General features: G+C 48.2%; 1 protein-coding gene across 11 annotated transcripts in view; it reads right to left on the bottom strand.

The window, feature by feature from the left end:
* adgrb2 (adhesion G protein-coupled receptor B2) overlaps positions 1-18,193 on the bottom strand; it is a 1,298,770-nt gene that overhangs the window by 556,628 nt on the left and 723,949 nt on the right. For all 11 annotated transcript variants that reach the window (XM_038801790.1, XM_038801818.1, XM_038801834.1 and 8 more), the window contains one exon: positions 16,564-16,672. In XM_038801790.1, coding sequence (XP_038657718.1) covers positions 16,564-16,672 — 109 coding nt within the window. The remainder of the gene's footprint in view (positions 1-16,563; positions 16,673-18,193) is intronic.

Genomic DNA, 18,193 nt, shown 5'->3' with positions numbered 1-18,193 from the left:
TCGAGATTGGGGAGCGGGGGGGGGCTCTGTAGTTACAATGGGGACGATTCTCCAAAATGGAGACTAAGTGTTCGCGCCGTCGTGAACGCCGTGGCGTTTCACGATGGCACGAACTGGGCCCAGGTACGATCGATTCTGTCCCCCACAGGGGGCCAGCACGGCGCTGGAGCGGTTAACGCTGCTCCAGCCTCCATTCCTGGCACCAAATGGTCGCCGTGCCAACCTGCGCATGCGCAGTTGGGCCGCGCCAACCTGCGCATGCGCAGGGGACTTCTTCTGCGTGCCGGCCCTGATTCAACATGGCACCGGTGTTCAGCGGCCGGCCGCGCAACAATGTAGGCCCGGGAGGTGGTGGAGAGGCCAGCCCGCCGATCGCTGGGCCACGATCGCGGGCCAGACCCTATCGGAGGCAACCCCCCCCCCCCCCCCCCCCCCCCCGGTGAAGGATTGCTTTTCCCCGCTCCACAGGCCGCCCACACCCGGCCTTTGCGCAAAGTTCCCGCCAGCAGCGACCAGGGGGGAACGGCACCGGCAGGACTCTGTCATATCCGTGCGGCCACTCGGCCCATGCGGGCCGGAGAATCGGCGTCCCCGCCGATTCCAGCGGCCCGCGGCCGATGCCACGTCAAACGCGCCAGCGCAAATAGTGGCGATTCGCCGCACCTTGGAGAATCGCACACAGGTGTCGGGGCATCGTGGCGCGGTTGAGGCGATTCTCCGGCCCGACGCGGGGCTCGGAGAATCGCCGCCAACATTTCTAGTTTGGTGGGGAGGGTGAAAGCCAATCTGGCAAGGTGGGATGGTCTCCCTCTGTCATTGGCGGGTCGGGTACAGGCGATTAAAATGAATGTGCTGCCACGGTTCCTGTTTATTTTTCAATGCCTGCCGATTTTCCTGCCAGTCATTTTTTTAGAGAGATTGAAGGGACGATTACCTTGTTCATATGGGGAGGGAAGGTGGCCAGAATTAAAAAGGTGCCACTACAGAGAGGAAGGCAGACAGAGGGTTTGGGTCTTCCAAACCCGATGTATTATTACTGGGTGGCGAATGTGGAGAAGGTACGGAGATGGGTCAGAGGGGTTGAATTCCAATGGGTCAGAATGGAGGAGAGTTTGGGTAGGGGGTCGAGATTGAAGGCGCTAGCGTCAGCGCTGCTCCCGATGGCCCCCAGAAGGTACGCATGGAGTCCGGTAGTAATAGCTTCATTGAGAATTTGGAAGCAGTTTCGACAGCACTTCGGGTTGGGGGCAGGGTCAAGGGAAATGCTGATTCGGGGGAACCATAGATTTGAGGCAGGGAAGTGGAATGAAAATTTTCGGAGTTGGGAGGAGAAAGGAAATAGTACACAAAAATACTTATTTCTTGGGGGTCATTTTGCGGGATTGAAGGAGCTGGGAGCGAAGTATGCGCTGGATCAGGGGGAAATATTTAGATACGTGCAGGTTCGAGACTTTGCCAGAAAGGAGAGCAGAGCTTCTCAGTAGAGCCGGCTTCCACATTGCTGGAGGAGGTGATGACGAGAGGGGGACTGGAGAAGAGGGTAGTATCGGCGGTTTACAGGGCTATTTTGGAGGAGGAGAAGGTGCCGCTAGAAAGGATCAAAGCAAAGTGGGAGGAAGAGTTGGGAGAGGATATGGAGGAGCGGTTCTGGTGTGAGGTGCTCCAGAGGGTGAACGCCTCCACCTTGTGTGCGAGGTTGGGGTTGATACAGCTGAAGGTGGTGTATAGAGCGCACCTTACAAGGGCGAGGATGAGCCGACTCTTTGAGGGGGTAGAAGATATCTGTGAATGTTGCGGGGGGGGAGGGGCCGCAAACCACGTTCATAAGTTTTGGTCCGGTCCAAAGCTGGAAGATTACTGGGAGGTGTTTAGGGTAATCTCTAAACCCGGGCTCTCAGAAGGCCATATTTGGGGTGTCGGACCAGCCGAGGTTGGAAACAGGCGCGGAGGCAGATATAGCCTTTGCCTCGTTGATTGCCCGAAGGCGGATCCTGTTAAGGTGGAGATCAACCTCTCCACCCTGTGCCCTGGCGCGCGGCAGGGGGGACCTGCTGGAATTCTTGACGCTTGAAAAGGTCAAATTTGAACTGAGGCAAAGGATCGAGGGTTCTACAATTCACGGGCGTTATGCACCTTTGAGAATTGGATTACATCAAACATTAGGGGGGGGGGTGCTGGGAGGGTTGGGGGGAGGGGGACTGTATGTGTTAATGTTGATTATGGGTGATTCCTGATTCCTTTTTGTCATTTGTTTATGTTAACATGCGGGCCAATGTTTGGGGTTTGGTTGGTGGGAGGATGGGATCGTTGTTATTGATATGGGGATTGACATTACATTCGTTACTGATTATTGTTTATTGTTGAGTGTAAATTTGGGAGAAAATGTGAAAAAGGAGAATAAAAAATATTTAAAAAAAAGAGTTTTGCTACTCACCTGCTTCGAGAATCGCGGCGCTGAAAATGTCTCGCAAGATTCAACATGTGTCTTTCTAAACCCCTGTTAGTGTGTGCATAATTTTAAAATACCAGCAGCAGGCATTTGTGGGCTTAAACAAAGAGGATTATTTATTCACTCACTTACCCCGAAAGACCTAAACGCTGTCAGTTACATAACGCACACTCAAAAAAAAAAAATTAAAGAACATTGTCCAATTCTACAATCATTAAACAAATGGAATAGTTAACAGCCTATGTCTTTTTACAAGTGCAGTAAAAAGGAATCTTTTTTCCCCATTCTTGAATTGTCATTCCAATAATTTCAGGTAGTTGGTGGTGGACGTTAGGAATATTGCAGGATTCATTTGATGAGAAGGTTGTTCAACAGATGATGAGTTCAGGCACTTTTGGCTGTTGTATCAGGAGGTCCCATTTCTTCCAGGTGAACACTTAGCTTTGAAATCGGACTAGAAAGCTTTAAAAAAATGTTTAGCCTTAAAGGTTCATAAAAGGTACAGGTCGCACAGCGTTTTCTGCCGCTGTTGTTTTGTCGGTGTTATTCTGCAGACTGTGCCCTGGTCTCTACTGAGTTTTGAGTTAAAAGGATTTTAGTAACAGAGTATCTGTTTCAGTCACATCGTCAATGACCATTGATATGTACTAGAAAGTAGATTGTGGTCCTTCACTTTCCTAGAACAGTTTCTCTCACATGGACAGCAGCCATTTATATACAATAGAAGGTAGATGGTAGTCTGTCACACTTAACTGGTGGATAACTGGTTTTGTTAACTTTCTATTTACATTGTAAACCGCAAGAGAGTCTGGGAGTCCTTTGGTTCTGTGTTTCAGAGTCAGGCTCAAAGAATGAGAGATGTGTTTTCCACAAAAAAATTATGTCTAGGCATATCCATTCAAGGTGGAAACCCCCACCTCGTATGATTCAATTCAAAACTTTCCGGAAGATTGATTGTTTGGTTTGAAGTTACAAGGTCACCTGCCAGTTCATTAATCTCGATTTATAAATGAATAATGACAAAGAACAAAGAGAACAAAGAACAAAGAAATTTACAGCACAGGAACAGTCCCTTCGGCCCTCCCAGCCTGCGCCGATCCAGATCCTTTATCTAAACCTGTCTCCTATTTTCCAAGGTCTACTTCCCTCTGTTCCTGCCCGTTCATATACCTGTCTAGATGCCTCTTAAATGATGCTATCGTGCCCGCCTCTACCACCTCCGCTGGTAAAGCGTTCCAGGCACCCACCACCCTCTGCGTAAAACACTTTCCACGCACATCTCCCTTAAACTTTCCCCCTCTCACCTTGAAATCGTGACCCCTTGTAACTGACACCCCCACTCTTGGGAAAAGCTTGTTGCTATCCACCCTGTCCATACCTCTCATAATTTTGTAGACCTCAATCAGGTCCCACCTCAACCTCCGTCTTTCCAACGAAAACAATCCTAATCTACTCAGCCTTTCTTCATAGCTAGCACCCACCATACCAGGCAACATCCTGGTGAACCTCCTCTGCACCCTCTCCAAAGCATCCACATCCTTCTGGTAATGTGGCCACCAGAACTGCACGCAGTATTCCAAATGTGGCCGAACCAAAGTCCTATACAACTGTAACATGACCTGCCAACTCTTGTACTCTTGTACTCAATACCCCGTCCGATGAAGCTTCCATAAGGGCACAGTCCAAGTTTAAAGTTATAAATATGACTTCCTTTTACTGATCATGTCAAAAATCTCCACCATTTCCTTCTTTCCCGTTATTTCCCAAGTCTCATCCTCTCAGGGGCCAAGATTTACTTGAGTTACTTTATGCTGTTGATACAGTTATAGAAGCATGTTGCATAAGTGCACAAAGTAAGCAAGCACTGATAAGCAGTTTGTGACTGAGTGCAGCTCGAGTTCAAACTGTTTTGTCTAGCCAGCAGTGGCTGACTCAGTTTTATAAAATTTCAGTTGGTATAAATACCTATACCATCACGATCCATAGTACCAGTCTACAACATCACATGTAAAAGTGTATGTTGCCTGTTATAACCCCCACGAGACTCACGGGAATAAGCCGATTAATCTCCCCGTGAGCATCATGGAGTATGAGCTCCTCCAGCTCATTAATTACACAGGATAAAACTTGGAGTTCCTGAGTAGTCCTGGCTGGGACTTGGACTGTTGCTGGTATATACTTTTCCTGACCCAAGGATTGAAAATAAAGCACTTTTGCCTCTCCTTTCCAGACTCCTCCTTGCCGCAGCAACTCAGACTCCTTGGGGGCTGGTTGGTTGGCAGGTGATGTGGGCCAGATTGGCACCAACAGCACAGAGTTTTCTCCGTTTGGGCAGATTCAGGATCTGCCTCTATGCCTTACCTGTGGTGGAGATCATAGTACTGTGGGCCAGACTTCCTTTCAGGCAGAAAACAGTTAGCCTTGTTATGTGCACCACGAAGTAAACAAGCACTAAGAGAACAACTTGTGACTGAATCCAGTTCTAGATAGAGTGTAATCTTGAGAATTTGATTAGTGAGATAATTCAGCTCAGTGAGGGACAAAATGCTGTAATGATCGTTTATAAAAAGGAGTCATTCAGGAGAGGGAGCCATATCCAACGGTGGGATATCAAAACTGAAGCCTGGAAGGATTAATTAGGTGAGCGGGCAGGTCAGTAGCTGATGGGTTTTAATGGTTTTCTCTTTTATCATGAGGTAGTAGTTTAATCTGGTTCTGGGGGATTTAAAAGTACAGTAGTGAAATTATAGCTCAATTAGTTAAACCACTTCATGTAGCTACAAATAATAATTGAGTGATATTTCTAAACCAAACTTCTTAAAGAAAACATAATGAAGATCGTAAGGCACATGATGTGTTGCACTTATAGTATGTGAGCTCTGGTGGATATCTGTGACCCACAGTAAGTGTCTGCAGATTGAGGAACTTCATTTTAGACTTGATGAACTGAAATCTATGCTCCAGACTCTGCAATAGATCAGGAAGGGGAAAAGTTACCAGGACACTTTGTACCAGGAGGCAGTCACACCCCTTGGACTAAAACTTTGTTCTGTAGTCAGGGAGAGGAAGGTATGATAGGTTCTTGCAGGTTATGTGGATAAGAGCACAGGCTGCAGGAGGAATGAGCAAACAGGCCAGGGAACCGCATTTCAGGGATCAGTCAAGTGGGGAAAATTTTCTTGTAGTAGGAGGCAGTATAGTTAGGGGGAATAGATACAATTATTTGTAACTCATTCAGAAGCAGGAGTCTCCGCGGCATTGTTGTCTACAGGCTGCAAGAGTGAAAGACATCTCCTCTGGGCTGGAGAAGAACTTGGGATGGGAGGGAATGGTTATTGTGGTCCATAGGGATGGAGTTTAAGACTAGGGAGGTTATGCTGCAATTGTATAAGGTGTTAGTGAGGCCACACCTGGAGTATTATGTTCAGTTTTGGTCTCCTTACCTGAGAAAGGACGTACTGGCACTGGAGGGTGTGCAGAGGAGATTCACGAGGTTAATCCCAGAGCTGAAGGGGTTGGATTACGAGGAGAGGTTGAGTAGACTGGCACTGTACGCGTTGGAATTTAGAAGGATGCAGGGGGATCTTATAGAAACATATAAAATTATGAAGGGAATAGATAGGATAGATGCGGGCAGGTTGTTTCCACTGGCGGGTGAAAGCAGAACTAGGGGGCATAGCCTCAAAGTAAGGGGAAGTAGATTTAGGACTGAGTTTAGGAGGAACTTCTTCACCCAAAGGGTTGTGAATCTATGGAATTCCTTGCCCAGTGAAGCAGTTGAGGCTCCTTCATTACATGTTTTTAAGGTAAAGATAGATAGTTTTTTGAAGAATAAAGGGATTAAGGGTTATGGTGTTCGGGCCGGAGAGTGGAGCTGAGTCCACAAAAGATCAGCCATGATCTCATTGAATGGTGGAGCAGGCTTGAGGGGCCAGATGGCCTACTCCTGCTCCTAGTTCTTATGTTCTTATATGTGTACCAGTGACATAGATAGAGTGACTAAGAAAGAGGTTCTGCTCAAGGTGGATCAGCAGCTCAGTGTTAAAATAGAAAGCAGAACCACAAAAGTAATAATCTCTGGATTGGATTGGATTTTGTTTATTGTCACATGTACCGATGTACAGTGAAAAGTATTTTCATGCGAGCAGCTCAACAGATCATTAAGTACATGAAAACAAAAGGAAATAAAAGAAATGAAAGAATAATAGGGCAACACAAGGTACACAATGTAACTACATAAACACCGGTACGGGTAAATCATACAGCAGTGTAGTCTTAATGAGTTCAGGCCATAAGAGGTTCGTTCAGGAGTCTGGTAACAGTGGGAAGAAGCTATTTTTGAGTCTGTTCGTGCATGTTCTCAGGCTTTTGTATCTACTGCCCGATGGAAGAAGTTGGAAGAGTGAGTAAGCCGGGTGGGCGGGATCTTTGGTTATGCTGCCCGTTTTCCCCAGGCAGCGGGAGGTGTAGATGGAGTCAATGGATAGGAGGCAGGTTTGTTTTGAGCCATTAGAAAACTAACAGATGCTATCCAATATCAGTGAGTTAAATGTGAGACTCAAAGATGGATGAGGGAGAAATGGGTTGATTCATGGGACACTGGAATCGCATTGCGGAAAGAAGAAGCTGCTCCGCTGCGGTGGCCTTCAACTGAACTACACTGGGTCCAGAGTACTGGAAAATTGTATAACTAGGGCTTTAAACTAATGGGTGATGTGTTGGGTATGCTGGGTCTGAGAGGACTGCGTTTACTGCAGTGATGAGAGAGACAGGCTTCCAACATTTGAAGAAATGCAACTCTATTTTATTGAACTCTTAACTATTAAACATACTTTAACTGTGGGTTGACACTATGCTGAGTTGACTGGAGACCTGAGGGTAACCTGATTAGACTATCTTACCACCACATGGTGGATGTTCTAGTTGTTGCACACGGGCTCTGACTGTCTCAGAGGCTCGATCCCAAGAGAGCGGGAAAACTAGTGCCCTCTGGCTTTATAGTGGCCGTGTCCTGCCTGGTGATTGGCTGCTGTGTTCTGTGTGTTCATTGGTCATCCTGTGTGTTAATCAATGTATGTCTGTGCACTATCATATACTTGTGTGTATATTATGACAATGGGAGGGCATTAAATTCAATAGTTGGCGAACAATTTCAAAATAAGAGGGGTGGGATTCTCCTTCAGCCGACACCAGAATCGGGAATTGCGATTAGGCGGAGAATCACACCTCAGTCCAAAATTATGGCCGGCACCTAACGGTGCCTCGACAGCAGAGTCAATGCAGCCGACTCCGCATGTACAGTAAATCCTGTTGGCATATCATTAACAGGCCTGACCTAATATTCCCAGGGGCTTCCTTGATGCTCCACCTCTGCCAAGAGGAATCACCAATGGCGAGTTCATTTGTGCTTTTAAAAATCAGTTCCAGGTGCTATGGCTGCTGAAGGAGTGAGAGGAAGAAGCACATGTTGCCAGAGGCATAACTGTTGGCTGCCGGTGACCCCAGAGCCGGCGTCTCCAGTCACACACCGCCATTACCGAGGCCTGCAAGGCAACCAACTTGCTGCGAAAGAGAAAATGCTGGAAATTCTCAGCAAGTCTGGCAGAATCTGTAGGGAGAGAAAAGAGCTAATGTTTCGAGTCCGATGACTCTTTGTTAAAGCCATCGGACTCGAAACGTTAGCTCTTTTCTCACCCTTCAGATGCTGCCAGGCTTGCTGAGATTTTCCAGCATTTTCTCTTTGTTTCAGATTCCAGCATCCCTAGTAATTTGCTTTTAACCAACTTGCTGTGCACCCACTGACCAGCAACCATGGTCCGTGGTTGCGCAGAATGACACCGGCTGCATGGGTGCTCCGAAAGAACCACTCCCGCACTCCAACCCCCACCAAACCGGGAGTCACCCGCTGGCGCAGCATCACGCAGCCCATCCAAGGGGGATGCCCACAGTAGCCACATCGGAAGGGCACCAGACAGGGGTCGTGAAGTGTAGCTTTGGCATGAGCAGTGCCAGCCACTGATACCCCTGCCGGCAGGGATGGTTGCTGGAGCCAGAGGTCCCTGTGGTGCTGGGCACCGATGGAACCAGGAGTCTGGAGACCAGAGTGTCAGGTGAAGGGCCAGGGGTGGGTGTGGGAATGAGGGAGGACGGAGGGGGGAGGGGGACATGGGGCGGCAGGTGCTGCAGTGTGGGTCGGGCTACCACGTAGACTGTTGGACATGGTTGGCACGGATGTACGCACCATGCTAACATGCCAATCACCCCCCTGCAGACAATGGATTTTGGCGTTCATCCTAGCCTCTGCAGTCCTAACAAGTTTTAGTTTTCAGTAGTTGGGAAGTTAGTTCAGTGGGAATGGAGGTTAGGGCAGTTGAATGTTTCTCCTGCAGAATGTGGGAGGAAAGGGTCACCTCGAGTGTCCCTGCTGACTACATCTGTGGGAAGTGCACCCAACTCCAGCTCCTAGAGAACCGCGTTAGGGACCTGGAGCTGGATGAACTTCTGATCATTCGGGAAGGGGTTATTGAGAGGAGTTATAGGGAGGTAGTCACACCTCAGGTAAAAGAAGATAGATGGGTTACCGTCAGGGGAGGGAGAGGGAACCGGCAGGCAGTGCAGGGATCCCCTGTGGTCGTTCCCCTCAATAACAAGTATACCGTTTTGTATACTGTTGCGGGGGACGACTTACCAGGGGTAAGCAATGGGGCACAGGTCTCTGGCACAGAGTCTGTCCCTGTTGCTCAGAAGGGAAGGGAGAAGAGGAGCAGAGCACTTGTCATTGGGGACTCCATAGTTAGAGGAACAGACAGGAGGTGCTGTGGGAACGAAAGAGACTTACGGTTGGTGTGTTGCCTCCCAGGTGCCAGGGTTCGTGATGTCTCTGATCGTGTTTTTGGGATCCTTAAGGGGGAGGGGGAGCAGCCCCAAGTCGTGGTCCACATAGGTACCAACGACATAGGTAGGGAGAGAGATGGGGATTTGAGACAGAAATTCAGGGAGCTAGGGTGGAAGCTGAGAGCTAGAACAAACAGAGTTGTTATCTCTGGGTTGTTACCCTTGCCACGTGCTAGCGAAGTGAGAAATAAGGAGAGAGAGAAGTTGAACATGTGGCTACAGGGATGGTGCAGGAGGGAGGGTTTTGGTTTCCTTGATAATTGGGGCTCATTCTGGGGTAGGTGGGACCTCTACAGACAGGATGGTCTTCACCTGAACCAGAGGGGTACCAATATCCTGGGGGGGAGATTTGCTAGTGCTCTTTGGGGGAGTTTAAACTAATTCAGCAGGGGGATGGGAACCTAAATTGTAGTCCCAGTGCACAGGATGTTGAGAGTAGTGAGGTCAGGGATAGGGTTAAAAGTTCGAAAGAGGGCACCGGCAAGCAGGACGCTGGTTTGAAGTGTATCTACTTCAACGCCAGGAGCATCCGGAATAAGGTGGGTGAGCTTGCAGCATGGGTTGGTACCTGGGATCTCAATGTTGTGGCGATTTCGGAGACATGGGTAGAGCAGGGACAGGAATGGTTGTTGCAGCTTCCAGGATTTAGATGTTTCTGTAAGAACAGAGAAGATGGTAAAGGAAAGTATTACGGCGGTAGAAAGGACGTTTGAGGACTCGTCTACTGAGGTAGTATGGGCCGAGGTTAGGAACAGGAGAGGAGAGGTCACCCTGTTGGGAGTTGTCTATAGACCTCCGAATAGTTCCAGAGATGTAGAGGAAAGGATTGCAAAGATGATTCTCGACAGGAGCAAGAGTAACAGGGTAGTTATTATGGGGGACTTTAACTTTCCAAATATTGACTGGAAATACTATAGTTCACGTATTATAGATGGGTCAGTTTTTGTGCAGTGTGTGCAGGAGGGTTTTCTGACACAGTATGTAGACAGGCCAACAAGGGGCGATGCCACATTGAATTGGTACTGGGTAATGAACCCGGTCAGGTGTTAGATTTAGATGTAGGTGAGTACTTTGGTGATAGTGATCACAATTCGGTTATGCTTACTTTAGCGATGGAAAGAGATAGGTATATACCGCAAGGCAAGAATTATAGCTGGGGGAAAGGCAATTATGATGCTATTCGGCAAGATTTAGGATGTATAGGATGGGGAAGGAAACTGCAGGGGATGGGTACAATCGAAATGTGGAGCTTTTTCAAGGAACAGCTACTGCGTGTCCTTGATAAGTATGTACCCGTCAGGCAGGGAGGAAGTTGTCGAGCAAGGGAACCGTGGTTTACTAAGGAAGTTGAAGCACTTGTCAAGAGGAAGAAGAAGGCTTATGTTAGGATGAGACATGAAGGCTCAGTTAGGGCACTTGAGAGTTACAAGTTAGCCAGGAAGGACCTAAAGGGAGAGTTAAGAAGAGCGAGGAGAGGACACGAAAAGTCGTTGGCGGATAGGATCAAGGAAAACCCTAAGGCTTTCTATAGGTATATCAGGAACAAAAGAATGACTAGAGTAAGATTAGGGCCAATCAAGGATAGTAGTGGATGTTGCGCCGGCCTGTGAAACCATCTGAAGCCTATCTGACCTACACTATTCCATTTTCATCCATATGTCTATCCAGTGACCACTTAAATGCTCTTAAAGTTGGCGAGTCTACTACTGTTGCAGGCAGGGCGTTCCACACCCCTACTACTCTATGAGTAAAGAAACTGCCTCTGACATCTGTCCTATATCTACCACCCCTCAATTTAAAGCTATGTCCCCTCGTGTTGGTCATCACCATCCGAGGAAAGAGACTCTCACTGTCCACCCTATCTAACCCTCTGACTATCTTATATGTCTCTATTAAGTCACCTCTCAGCCTTCTCCTCTCTAACGAAAACAACCTCAAGTCCCTGCCCTGAGCCTTTCCTCGTAAGACCTTCCCTCCATACCAGGCAACATCCTAGTAAATCTCCTCTGAACCCTTTCCAAAGCTTCCACATCCTTCCTATAATGTGGTGACCAGAACTGCACGCAGTACTCCAGGAGCGGCCGCACCAGAGTTATGTACAGCTGCAGCATGACCTTGTGGCTCCGAAACTCAATGCCCCTACTGATAAAGGCGAGCACACCATATGCCTTCTTAACAGCCCTATTAACCAGGCTGGCAACTTTCAGGGATTTATGTACCTGGATGCCGAGATCTCTCTGTTCATCTACACTACCAAGAATCTTGCCATTAGCCCAGTACTCTGCATTCCTGTTACTCCTTCCAAAGGGAACCACCTCACACTTTTCCGCATTAAACTCCATCTGCCACCTCTCAGCCCAGCTCTGCAGCTTATCTATGTCTCTCTGTATCCTATAACATCCTTCAGCACTATCCACAACTCCACCGACCTTCGTGTCATCTGCAAATTTACTAACCCATCCTTCTACATCCTCTTCCAGGTCATTTATAAAAATAACAAACAGCAGTGACCCCAAAACAGATCCTTGCGGTACACCACTAGTAACTGAACTCCAGGATGAACATTTTCCATCAACCACCACCCTCTGTCTTCTTTCAGCTAGCCAATTACTGATCCAAACCGCTAAATCACCTTCAATCCCATACTTCCTTATTTTCTGCAATAGCCTACCGTGGGGAACCTTATCAAACGCCTTACTGAAATCCATATACACCACATCAACCGCTTTACCCTGATCCACCTGTTTGGTCACCTTCTCAAAAAACTCAATAAGGTTTGTGACGCATGACCTACCCTTCACAAAACCGTGTTGAGTATCGCTAATCAACTTGTTCTTTTCAAGATGATTATAAACCCTATCTCTTATAACCTTTTCCAACATTTTACCCACAACCGAAGTAAGGCTCACAGGTCTGTAATTACCAGGGTTGTCTCTACTCCCCTTCTTGAACAAGGGGACAACATTTGCTATCCTCCAGTCTTCCGGCACTATTCCTGTCGACAAAGACGACATAAAGATCAAGGAAAAAGGCTCTGCAATCTCCTCCCTGGCTTCCCAGAGAATCCTAGGGTAAATCCCATCTGGCCCAGGGGCATTATCTATCTTTACACTTTCCAAAATTGCTAACACCTCCTCCTTATGAACCTCAATTCCATCTAGCCTGGTCGACTGAACCTGAGTATTCTCCTCGACAACATTGTCTTTCTCCAGTGTAAACACTGATGAAAAATATCCATTTAACGCTTCCCCTATCTCCTCTGATTCCACACACAACTTTCCACTACTATCCTTGATTGGCCCTAATCTTACTCTAGTCATTCTTTTGTTCCTGATATACCTATAGAAAGCCTTAGGGTTTTCCTTGATCCTATCCGCCAATGACTTTTTGTGTCCTCTCCTCCGATGGTTACCGGTGGGCCCCGGGGTACTCCTTGGGACGGGAGCAAATTCCTGGGGCTCCCCTGCCACATGGCGCTGCCAGTCCTGGAGGCCCACTCTTGTCTCAACCAGGGTCTCCATGGTCGCAGCCATGGAGTACAGGGACTAGGCCACCTCACTCTGGGACGGTGCCACATCACACAGTGAACTATGCCACCTCCCTCTGGGAGTGGCTCAGGTCAGCCAGCACCAGGCCATTGCTCTTACAGCCCGCAGCCATGACCCTTTGTGCCTGGGCCAAGCTCTGGAGCTGCAATGTCCAGCGCATCCCTGTCACCCGCTCACAACCCCAAGCAGATTCCAGCGAAGAGTCAGCAATGGAAAATGACATGAGGCCCCAAACACCAGTGAGTATCTCTGGGATGGGGGAGGGTGTTGGCGACAGCTATGACTAGAAGTCAGAGTCGTCCATAGACTGGTGCTCTGGGGTGTCTCGGGCTGGCGTTTGGGGCCTCATGTCTGTTTCCACTGCTGCATCTTCGCTGGAATCAGCTTGGGGTTGAGAGCTAGGGACACCAGAAGGGTACGCCTCCTCACCATGTGATCCTGCAAGACACAAGACATGATGCTTGATTAGTTTGTGGGTTGGGGTCATGGGTGGTGTGGAAAGGTGGGGTGGGGGTGGTATGGGAGAGTTATGGTGAAGGTGTTGGGTGGGGTGGGGGTAGTGAGGGAATGGTGGGTAGTGGGGTGGTGTGGGAGTGGTAGGGTGGTGTGGGCGAGGTGGGGGTTGTACCACACATGCCAGACAGACACAGCAACTCGGCGGGGGCTCACTTGCTTGCCCGATGCTGACCTCCGCTTCGGTGACTACCTTCTCTCTCTGGGCCCACCGATCAGGTACAGTGCCGACTAATCTGTGACGGTGAGGCGCTGCAGGTCCGGCTGTCCCCCTCCAGTCTGCTCTCCCTTTCTCTCTGTGGTTGGGCACCACCTTAACTGATAGTCTTTGTGAACAGGGCACCCGGCCATGGAGGGTGGTATGGGTCCTGGCATGTGGTGCAGGGTGGGGTGCACGCATATTGCTGGAGAGTGGGGTTTGGACACCAACCGGGTGAGGGGGTAGTGGTGGTGTCGGGCCAGGTGCTACTGGTATGTGGGACGGGAGTTGATGCCAGCGGCACTGTACTGCTTACTCACCCCTGGCCACCCTAATGTCGTGCAGCTTCTTCCTGTATTGTCGTTCAGTCCTGGTGATGAGGCACATGACGTTTACAGCGTTTTCCATCTGCGCCCAGACCCAGTGTATGGCAGCAGGTGTCTGCCTCCTTCCCACCCCACCTCTCCACCACAACATCCAGCAGGGTTGCGAGCTCTGCGACCGTGAACGGGGTTGCCACTCTTCATGTTGCCGTGTTGTTGGCTGGGATGGGTGTGTGTGGGGAGTGGAGTTCTAATGTGTGGCTGCAGCTTGTCAGCCTTTCGAGTGGCAATCCCGACCCTGATGAATCTGACACCGTTTTGCATTGGAATCGATTAAATTCCAAGTGCCTCTGTTCTAGCCCATTAACGGATCATAAATTGCTCCAAGACCGGGGAAACTTAGTTGTCACAGAAGTCCACCAATTCAGTCCTGGCGCCAACACTTAGGGTTGGATTCTCTGATTGGCGACGCCAAAACCGCATTCGGCGATTGGCCGGAGAATCCCTTTTGACACTGAAATCAGGGGTGGCACCGTTTTTCAGATGCTCCGCCCCCTCAAAAACGGCATCATCAGTGAGTACACCGCACGCCGTTGGGACGGCCTCAGGACGTCGCCCGAAGGCCCTGCCCCAATGCTCCACCTTCGATGGGCCAACTTTTCGACAGCGTGGATCACTTGTGGTCTGAGGTTTCGCCAATCTCGTGTGGCGATTGCGGACTGCATCCAGCGCTGCCACAATCGGTGGGGGGGAGCCGCCCCGCTGGCCAGGGGGGCTTCGTCAAGGGGTGGGGGATTACAGGGGGGGTACTATCTGTCAGGCCGAGTGCGCACGCGGGTGGCGCCATGTTGTATTATCGACCGCTACAGGTCGCAGCCATGCGCATGCCCGGCCACGGCAATTCTCCGTCCATAACTGCAGGGAAAGCCGAGGGGTTTATGTGGCACTGCTGCTGGCCCCTTCACCGGGCGGAGGATCGGTGTGGGGACGGCGCCGACATTTTGGTTGTAATACCGACATAGCCTCAAAATCAGAGAATCCAGCCCATAGTTTCTGAAACGGAGAATCCCGTACGAGGTCGCCCATTTAAGACTAATAAGAAGAGGATTGTTAATCTTTGGAATTCTCTCCCCCAGCGAATCACAGAGGCTGGGTCAGAGAATATATTCATGGCTCAACTGGACAGATTTTTGACTGATAAACAGTCAAGGACTACGGGGGATGGGACGAAAGTGGATTGAAAGCCATAATCAGATTAGAAATGGTTTTATTAAATTGTGGTGAAGATATGAGGGACTGATTGCCTCCTCTTGCTCACATGTCTTATGCTCTCTTACTGTCAGTTTTTATATATAATGTTATTTTTGCTCATATTCTAATTTTTTCCTATTATTCTTTAATCATCTATTGCTGCTTTGTAAAGTTTTTCACTATCACCTTCATTCACAGTACTGTATACCTTTCTTTCAATTTGATACCATCCTTAACTTCCTTAGATTGCCACAAATGGTGCATCTTTCCATAGCCTTTTTTCCTCAATGAAATATACCTTTGTTAAGAGTTTTGAAATATCTCCTGAAGTGTCTGCCACTGCCTCTCTATCCTTTCATCTTTTAACCTAACATTCCAGTCCACTATAGCAAACTCTGTCTTCATACCTATGTAATTGCCTTTATTTAAGGGAAATACACCAGCTTCAGACCCAAGGGTCACACAAGCGTGAACTTAGTGGGCGCAATCAAACCAAATTGCAATAGAGTCCCGTGATGAGCACGTTTCTTGGCCTCGCTGTGCCGAGAAACACCATGCTATTTATTGGGCTCTGTTGCAATTCGGGGCCTCAATGGGAATTCCCTGCCGACGCCGCTCTAGTCCAGTTTCCTGCACTGAGGAGCTCCGCTCGCCAGAACTACTCACTGCAGGAAGAGATCGCTATTTAAAAATGGAGTCGCAATCTCTCGACCCCCAAAGACCCAACTCACCTATAAGGGGTTCCTCGGGCCACCATCACACCTCCACCCATCTTCCGAGGGCACCCCCTGAATGCGCTTGCCTGTGGTCTCCAAAGCGAAGGGGTTAGATCCCAGGGCCTTGGTAGATCAGGCGAGTACATTTTGAAGGGAGGCAAGCTGTCTCGCTCTAATTTGCAGACAGGCAAAATATTGATCCTGCCCACAATGGACAGGATTCAGACCGCGACGTAGCACAAGATCGTGTTCGGTCTCGCTAGGCGTAGTGAGCTGGGTAGATCCCGGAAGAGGGATTTTCGGCATCTACTGGCCGCGCTACCTTTCGAGTGCAACATGGCCGGTAGATCGCCCCTAGTATGTGTAAGAGTGGTACAATCTCAAACAAAAATATGCATTAATGAATGGATAGAGTGGCACTCTGTTAAAGCCGAAGGTATTAGTGGGTGATCTGATCAGAATGTGAGAGTGATTCAATCCCAGTCCAAGATAAGTATGAGTTGGTAAACAGATCAGAATGTGGGAGAGTACTGCAATCTCAGCCAAAGAATGGCATTTGAGAGTATCTATTTACTTTCTCACAGGAACTCAGAGTGACCTCAAAGTTACATTGACATTCCAATTTAATTTAATGACGCAGAAAAACAAAACTTTCAATTGACAAACTTACCAAGATTATCTGTCACAATGAGGGCACTCTGAAACACTTTTAGCCCTTGACCCACAACATGGATAAAATCTTCAACAACCCGCATCAAGTAGATTGATCCAGGTGCAACCTACATGAAATGAATCAACATTATTGCATTAACAGTATTACAGTGATTAAATACAAACATTCTTTCACTGAACAAAACCATTATTCCAATTGCAAGAGTCAATATAGTGTAATTCAATATTCATGGGGCATGGAAGTGCAGGCAAGCGTAGTTCAGGACTGGCACTTAGTTTGAAATGCGGAACTTTTGGTTTTGTTCTTGAGTTCAGTAAATTACTTACCATCACAGCACTGAGTTGTTAATTAATTAAGAGCATAACAACATTGACATAACTGTTAGATAACTGTTTACAAAACATTGATGCTAAAATCAGAAGTCAAGTGGGGACCAATAACAAGTAACAAACAATACAAAGCTCCACTTGAGTTCTCAGAACCCCTCTTTACAGTAATGACTTACTGACAACTTATGCAAGAGAAGGAAAAGGGCTGAATGCCTCCACCTCTGCTGCTTCAGACAAATATCGGGCATCTCTAGGCCGGACAGTGTCACATATGGTAGTACACCCGCATGCCAAGATCGCTAGCGTATTTGCTCTTGAGTCAGCAGCAACTCGACTGGCTGAGTCATGTGAGTCGAATTGATGATGACCACATCCCTAAAGACATGCTCCCTGGTGAGCTTACTATCGGCCTACGTCTATAATACAAGGGTGTCTGCAAACAGGATTAAAAGATGATCAGAGTTACAGGGAGTCCTTGCTGCTCATTGGAATGCTTGGAGATAAACAGTCAGGAAGGGTATAGAAACAGTCAGATGGTGGAAGAGAGAGCCCGCCGGGTGGAAAGAATATCAGTTGACCTTGGGCCAAAGCTATTTATCTGTGCCAGCTGTAGTGGGGTTTGCCATTCACGAATCAAGCTCTCCTGCCACAGAAAATAACATCCACTTTAAGCGCAGTTCATCGTCTCCTGAGAAGGACGGATGCCAGAGCAATAAAGTTATGTCCAGTTCGAGTGGAATTGGCGACAACTCTATGGGAAGTCAGAAGTCCTTCTCCTGTTCTCACCAAGCTACCTCTCCCCAAATCATTCAAATTTAAATTTCTCATGTTCAAATCTCTCTATGGTCTTCTTGTAACCTTCTCCAGCCCCACTAAACTCAGAAAACTCTGTGTTCCTCCACTTCTGTCTTTTTGTGCAACCCTGATTTCCTTTGTCCCCCTTAGCGGTCATATCTTCAGCAATATGCACCTTCAAGCGTATAGTGGAATTCCCTCCCTGAACATTTTGGTATCCTTATTGTAGCGATCTCTATGTGTGCATGTACACAAAGGGTTGATGTGTCATCAGTAGCACCACATGATCACTCGAGGGCCGGACCAACAGGGGTATAAAAGGCAGCCACATTGGGGCTCTCTCTTGGGTGCACTGTGATCAAAGCAACAGCAGACTAGCCAGAGGAGTTACGTATAGTTACCATAGTTAGATCCTGTTAACCTTATCACTAGTATCAAAGGTAAAGTAAAGAACTCATTTAAATATTGTTGTAGTTACTCAATAAACCTTTTGTTATTACTAG

Source organism: Scyliorhinus canicula, chromosome 1, assembly GCF_902713615.1.
Source record: "Scyliorhinus canicula chromosome 1, sScyCan1.1, whole genome shotgun sequence".
Taxonomy (NCBI): Eukaryota; Metazoa; Chordata; class Chondrichthyes; order Carcharhiniformes; family Scyliorhinidae; genus Scyliorhinus; species Scyliorhinus canicula.
This window is presented reverse-complemented; position numbering and strand designations above follow the sequence as displayed.